At 31.9% G+C, this 7,500-nt stretch overlaps 1 protein-coding gene across 3 annotated transcripts in view; it reads right to left on the bottom strand.

Annotated features, from left to right (window-relative positions):
- The window catches only part of LOC128168379 (caspase activity and apoptosis inhibitor 1-like), a 59,828-nt gene that overhangs the window by 11,976 nt on the left and 40,352 nt on the right, over positions 1-7,500 (bottom strand). For all 3 annotated transcript variants that reach the window (XM_052834645.1, XM_052834647.1, XM_052834646.1), the window contains 2 exons: positions 7,328-7,412; positions 5,963-6,034 (listed from right to left, as the gene is read on the bottom strand). In XM_052834645.1, coding sequence (XP_052690605.1) covers positions 5,963-6,034; positions 7,328-7,412 — 157 coding nt within the window. The remainder of the gene's footprint in view (positions 1-5,962; positions 6,035-7,327; positions 7,413-7,500) is intronic.

Here is a 7,500-nt window from a genome sequence, read left to right as displayed (position 1 = left end):
TGGTCATACATTTCATTATTTTAAAAGAAGCCTACAAAGTGCATTTTAATTATGTCTTCTACATTCCCAGGAGTTTTAAACATCAGTCTTCAGAGTTTTTACCAAAAAATATATTGCCCTTTAGGGTTGAGGATCTTGAATTTTACAATTTATATTGACTTACACCTTACTTTCAAATGCTAACATACTAAAGTTGGTCAAGATTGACTTGATAGTAGTCTATGAGAAGAAAATGGAAATGCAAGAAATGCACATACAAAAACAACTACCGTAGATAAGGTCACTCAGGTGACCTAAAAATGTCCTTGTCCTTCCAGGACAATTAGGTCATGATTTTTTTGTATGCCAGTTCAATGGCAAGAGCCTATCACATGTTTTCTTGAGTTGCATTTTGTGACCTTGACTCTGATAGGTCGCATTAGTTACTTTTAAGTGACTTAAAAATGGTCCTGACCTTCCAGTACATTTTAAGTTGCATTCCGTGACCATGACCTTTCTGGAATCAGAAATGATATGACCGTGTGATATATGACATGGTTAGTATAACTGATTTGGGTGCAAGTTTAATGGCTATAAAATAAATTCCATACTGCAACCATGTCCTTTTTAACAGAATTTACATGAGGTTATTCTTCTAAGGTAAGCAAATAGCAAGTCTTACATTAATGGAAATAAGAATTTAACAAAACTCTTACCAAAGGAAAGACATTACATTTCATTCAGAAAAAAAACCCTGTACTCAAAGGTACTCTGGTTTTTTTTATTCATGCTAAGATGAACAGTACTTCACTGCAAAAAAAGAAGTAAAAACTTTCATAAGTATATATGTAGTGGTTGAGAGGACCGGATCATCGTTTTTAAACTAGAACAAATGCATGTAGAAATTCCTACAATATCATAATACATTTCATCGACAAGAAATAGCTTCAATGAATGTCTGAGGTATCATCATAATTTATCAGACATTTTACCTTCTTTTCCAAAATAACCAAAAAATCTTTTCTGAACATAAGGTCAATTCTTTATTTAAACGCTGTACATCGCATATGAAGGAAACGTTCTTCACTTTTATCTATCATTTCGATGTAAATATGCTCATAAAACAATATTTAATGCTGATTTTTTTTTTAGGTGCGAGAATTATTTTGAACATGGGAACAAGACACAGAAGTTCTGGATTGGGACGTAAAAGACGTTACATCAAAGTGACATTTGGACAGCAGTGGTCAATCACAAATGGTTTGAATGTGTCTGGAGTTTATGAGTGACATGGGTTGAAACCATTACTTCAATGGTCAAATGAAGGTCAGAAAAGAGCCTCAAGTTTTGATGGAAAAATTCAAAAGAGAGTTATTGGTCGTAATATTCCCTGTGGTCTTTTTACACCGAGAGGTTTTAGTACTTTTTCATACACTTTCAAATACATCATAGTTACAGCGTCAAAGAAACTGCCTCATAGATAGGCTTTGAGTTGCTTTTCATCTTCAAAAGACGAAATGGCTGTAGAAATATAAAATAAAATCTACATCAATCAAAATTTTCAATGCATTATCTTAATTTCAAAGAGAATAAAATGCATAAATTTGTTTGAGTTGTAATGAAGAATCTGGCAAATAAAACGCAAAAACAGAATTAAAGACTCAACTCCCCTTTGAGCAATGTAGCAAAACATTTCAAGACTTTTAAACCTAAATAAAGTTTTCTTGGATATTTTCATTGTTAGGTTATTGAATATAAGATGAAAACAAAATTATGGAATCAAACGATAACAAAAAGTAGTTTATCTATAGTTTAAGATAAGATTTAATGAATCCTCTTTGACAAAATAATTTCCTTATCACTATCAGACTCTTAATACATTTCAAATTGCTTGTTGTTGCTTGATGTAATTAAAACTTTTCTCTTTTTTCCAGAACTCCAAAGAGTTAGTCACTCGAGTTCAAAACATCTACACGAGGAAAAAATAGCAGGAAGTTTTAAACAATACAATTTGAAGAGTCTTCCATCATTAAGCCATCTTGATATCTTTTTCAGTAACTTTGTAATGAATTACGTATAAAAAATAATTTTAATGGTGTGGGCTCTTACACAAGTACTTTGGTTCTTACAGTCACTTACACATATAATTTTGCAAGCCACTTGAAAAGTAGCTTTATTTTAATGAATGAGAGTTGTAGAAAGCAGTACATATTTAGGAACATTAGATTTTCTGTTTTAGAGACTATAAAGTTTTCAGAATTCACTCCGACATATGAACATTATTTTCCAGTCTTCCCAATCATACTACTTGGGACAGTGAAACCACTCACGCTCTATAGTATCTTTACTCCACCTAGCACAATGCACATACTGGTACAAATATAAAAACCTCACGATTTTTGTATTGAAGTGCATAAATGATTTTAATTGTTACAACAGAAATTTGCAGCAATATAATGACTTAAAATGACCATCATATACGAAATTAGTGACATGCAAAGTAGAGATGTCACTGAGAACACCTTCATGAAAGTTGTACGTTTACCTTATGACAATATATCTTAAGAGATTGGCTACCATGAAAGTGTCAATAAATGGATGTCTTATATTCTTTTTGTCTGTCTATTTACGTATCAATATTTATCACTGGATGGCTCCAGATTCAAAATATGACAAAACACTAACTTTACTGAAAACACATTTTATGTCTTAGATGGTAAGAATAATTTCATTTTAAATTTTTTGTAAAATGATATATATCCCAGAATTGCTTCAGAATTCTGTGAGAGCACTTTCATCTTACAGGAATCTAATCAATCTTAACAAAATCATTTTTACATATAATCTCTGTGAAAGTGAATTGCATCTAAATGAAAATAATTCAATTTGATAACTTCATTTCATAGCTTAATTCAGTTTAAATTCTTTCATAACGGAAATTTGACTGGAAAGAAGCACCCATGAAGAAACTCTCCATTTCCATAAAGTCCCAATAAAACAGCAACCAAATTAGGCAGTTAAACCAAGCCAACTCAAATGCCACAATTAAGCTCTTGATATTTGGCGACTAGACATTAAAGATTTTATAATTAATATTATTTTCCAAGGGACTGCTTCATTGCAGATGCTTTCATGCAATTCATTTGGCTAATTGCTGCAAATGATAATTAGATTTATCTCCACATAAAAAAATTCTTTGTTTCAACTTAAGGCCACATTACGGCGGTCCTATAAATACTTCAATTTCTCTCGCTCCAATTTGACGGCATTATTACCCTTTATGTGGCCTGGCTATTAGTTTCAGCAAGAAACAATATTTATTCAGGCTTAATTTTTCTTGCAATGTTAAATAATAATAGCATGCAAATGTGTGAATTAAATGCTTCTGTGAAGCAAGTCTATGCATCTATGATGTAAATATGTGTGTAAAATATCCCCCTGACTCATGAGGCCCATCATCCACCATTTGTATAATACCCTCGTTATTTACAATTAAAACATATAAAATATACTCCCTGACAATTTTATTTTTGTGACTAAGTGTTTTTACTGAAATTGGTGGCAGACGGTTTGCAATATTTTTTTTTCACCAAATAAGACAATAAAAACCGCTGTGTATTAATGCCTTGTTCAGCTTTTAGCTTTTTCTGGAATTAAAATATTACGTTAGAAAATATTGACTGAGTAAAAGCTATTGCCCTATTGCTCTGCAGACATCAATTCATCAATGACCTTGACCTTTACAGACAAATGGAGGGACTTCTTAAGTACAAAGAGATGTCTTCATTATGTCTCATTGAAGCTCTCAGCTTTCACAATTATTTCAATTTTCTGCAGGTACAAAAAGAAAATACATATTGTTGGTTTTTTTTTGTATAATTGATCATTCTAGTTTATAATCTATAGATTAAAACAATTGATGGCAGATATCCTAAAAGAATACTAAAAATAAAACCATAACTAGTGCATGACCTTTGACATTAATGAAATTACGAAGTTTCGATGGGGTGTAAAACAGAGCCATCACCAGTATAAAGTAAAATTGTATGACCTTGACATACATAACCAATGGTTTTCCTTAACATTCTCATTTGGAATGAACATTGTGATACATGACTATGGATTTTCATGTCAGTTTTCTTTGAGGTTAAGGACATTTCAGAAAAGTATTATATGAACTTCAAGCTGTAATAATCTAATTACAGGTATAAAGTACTAAAGTGAAATGAAAAGACTGATTAACTTTCTTATAATTAACACCATGATAGGTATTGGACACGTCAGTTCTAATGACAAATGTCATGACCTTGTCCTACTTAATAACCAATGTTTACTCACCTTACCTGGGGCAGGTGAGACAACCTCACCCCTCCATGTATGATAGTTTAATCAGGAGTGATGAATTGTATAGCAGACTCAAAATAATAACTAATTTAAAGAAAATTGATGATGTCGCAAATCTCAGCAGGTTGTAAAACATTTACAAAGATCTCTACCGGCCCCCTTTGTTTGGGAGAGACACTGGTCTGGATTGTGTAATTACCATTCAGCGCTTGGTGGAGACAGAGAGTTTTACCAATAAGAACAAAAAAGAACTTGAAATTGGATACAAGTGCTCCTTAAAATTCTTCCTCTTCAATGAAGATGTAGAATAGTATTGAATAATTTTGCTTCGAAAAGATTTCAATTTATGGCCACCACATCATCAATCTCTCAAAATAGCAATTCATGTGTACAAACGGACTTCCAAGAAATCTGATGCCAAGCCATCATATTCAATTACATTTTAAGACAAACTAATGGAATTCACAAACTGACAATTTAATGTTTAATTCAAAATCTGTGCATTTTCTTCCTGAAATTTATTCAGATAGGAAGTGGAAAGTTCCCCTGAGCCTCTCTGCTTTCAGAAGATACTGACGACCAAAAATTTTATTGCCAAGACATCAAACAAATTTCACAGCAGCGAAAAATAATCAGACTTCATGTAATTTTCAATTCACAACAAATTTCTTGAGCTGATATAAACGATATGATATGTCGGTAGCTGTGATATCAGTTAAGAACACACAACTGGAACAACCAATGTATCATTTTCATCTTCAGGAAATTTTACAACTCAAGATTTGAAAAATAGCATTTTTGTTTAACCAATCATTCAATATCCTAGATCTAATTTGAATACAATGATAAGAAGAAAACACCATTTCTGATAAAAAATGTTACTTGAAAACGACTCTAAGATTTGAATTTGATGTACTGGTATATTTTTCTGCAAAATCATTGTCTGGTATATCATTATTATATAACTATGTGCAAAGAGTGCAATTAAGGGGTCAATTTTAATCCTGACATTCATTTAAATTCCACACGTTTCTTTAATGAAAACCACCATGATCAGTCAAAAAGGTCTTAGATTTCACCACCATAGACTTTCCTGACAGTCGTTTGAAGCACGTATAATAAATGTTTTCGCATAAAATTGGAATTTTTTAAATTCATGTACCAGTGCATAATTTGAACGTCTTTACAAATCCATTATTAACTGAAAGTTTATATGCTTAGTTTTGACATTTAAGGGATAAAGAGTCTTGGTCATTTTTATTACTTTGAAAATGTCAGTGCATAAAAACCCTACTAAATTGTCTATTAACATAAAATGCAGTAGTTTATTTAATAAAGTAAAAATGTAGACTTTTCAGACTGCTATTTGTCATATGTTTATAAAATATTATTTTCTGCACAGAATTAATAAGGCTTGCAATTACCCTAGATAATATTAAAAAAAAAGAAGAAGAAGAAAAAAAAAACAACCTTAAATTAGCAATAACCTATTTTATCCTGTCTTTTAAAGGAGGTTTATTAAGTCTGGGCAAGATTTTGGTCTGAAATGTTAAGTAAAACAGACAAGCTTTGATGAAAATGCAATGCCTACAAGCACAGGGGCAGAGAACTTTATTGACTTTCAAATGAAATACTATACCTGGCTTATTACTTTCTCCGTCACTATTCTCGTCTTCAGTCCCCGATGAAGATATACTGGCCGGGTCATCCCCTATATCAATATAGAAAAGGTTAATACATCCATAGGTCAACTTTGTTGTCTCCAATAATGACCAAACATGTACCGCTAATTAAATGCTGTTGTTTTATTAGTCTGTCTCTGGTTTTAATTAAAGATCAAGGCGTTGGACCAGGTTGTAGGATTAATTATTCTCCATTTTTAATTTAAATGAGACATAAAGAAAAAATGTTCAAAAGTGCACCAAGCAATACTTTTCTTAAAAACAACAGTTTGACCTCCCCATACACAAAACTGAATAAGACTAAGAGCTGCTCAAAAAAGACTTTTAAAATGCCATTTTGTTTTTGATGATGATGTGACCTTCACCTTGGTCAAATAAATTTAGGTCAGGGTCATAAGATAGCCCTCATGTGATAAGCAACCTTAATGTGTCAGTAGGTTTGGGGGGGGGGGGGGGTCTTGACTGGTGGTATGGACAGGAGGATAAGATACTTACTGTATATACCTCGATTGATCCCCCCCCCAACTCCCAATCACAAATCTCCAAGCAACTACACACACTTTTTGTGCAGTGGCTATAAACAGACTTAACAATACATGTACAATAACTTGTATGCTTGTTAAAATATCTACATCACCATATTATGTACATACATGTATGAATATTGTTATGTTGTATGCTAAAGAATTGAAAAAACACTATTTGTTGGATGAATTCAATTCCAATCAGAAATTTAGAAAAAAAAATCTTTTTTCTATAAAACATCAAAAATTCATTGTTTAAAAATTAGCAAAGATCCCTCTGAGATTCAGATAAATAAACTTCCCATAAACCTTGATGCACAGAGTGATCGGAGATTATAGCAAAACCTGGTGCTATATTTAATTGTAAGATCTCATATCTTTTTATATTTCAATGGTAACATCCTATTTCATTGCTGGACCTGAGAATATTTCATTTACCCTTTTAGGGATTTTGCCACTTAGTAAATGATAGAAATTGGTAGTTGTAATCCAGAATTGATGTATAGCATACATTCTAGTCAGGGTGAAAATATTTATCTCAACATTAAGTAAGAGTTGTCATCAGTAATCTATTCTCTAGCTACTGAAAAAATTTTCTACATTCAAAATTACATCTCTCCCTCTCCTAACCTTTCCAAGTAACAAAAAACAAGACTTAGTGTTATAGACAGGAGAATCAGTAAATTATTATCAGTCTCTGTGTGTATGTATTGATATATTGATACAATCTATCATACAATTCTTGAAAAAAAATTACAATGTATACATGTATATGACAATGTAGAATACATCCTATACCTGCCAATATTCTTTTAATTCTTTTTTTGGACATGACTTCTAATTGTTCTACACATTTTTCTTTCAGGTCTTTGATGGCCATCTCCTGTCAATGGAAAAGAGACACGCCTCAATTTAACACACAGAAACCTTTATCAAGAGTTATCCCTCTTTGTTAGTTTTGCTCTACCTGC

This window comes from Crassostrea angulata, chromosome 10 (assembly GCF_025612915.1).
Source record: "Crassostrea angulata isolate pt1a10 chromosome 10, ASM2561291v2, whole genome shotgun sequence".
NCBI classification, from domain to species: domain Eukaryota; kingdom Metazoa; phylum Mollusca; class Bivalvia; order Ostreida; family Ostreidae; genus Magallana; species Magallana angulata.
This window is presented reverse-complemented; position numbering and strand designations above follow the sequence as displayed.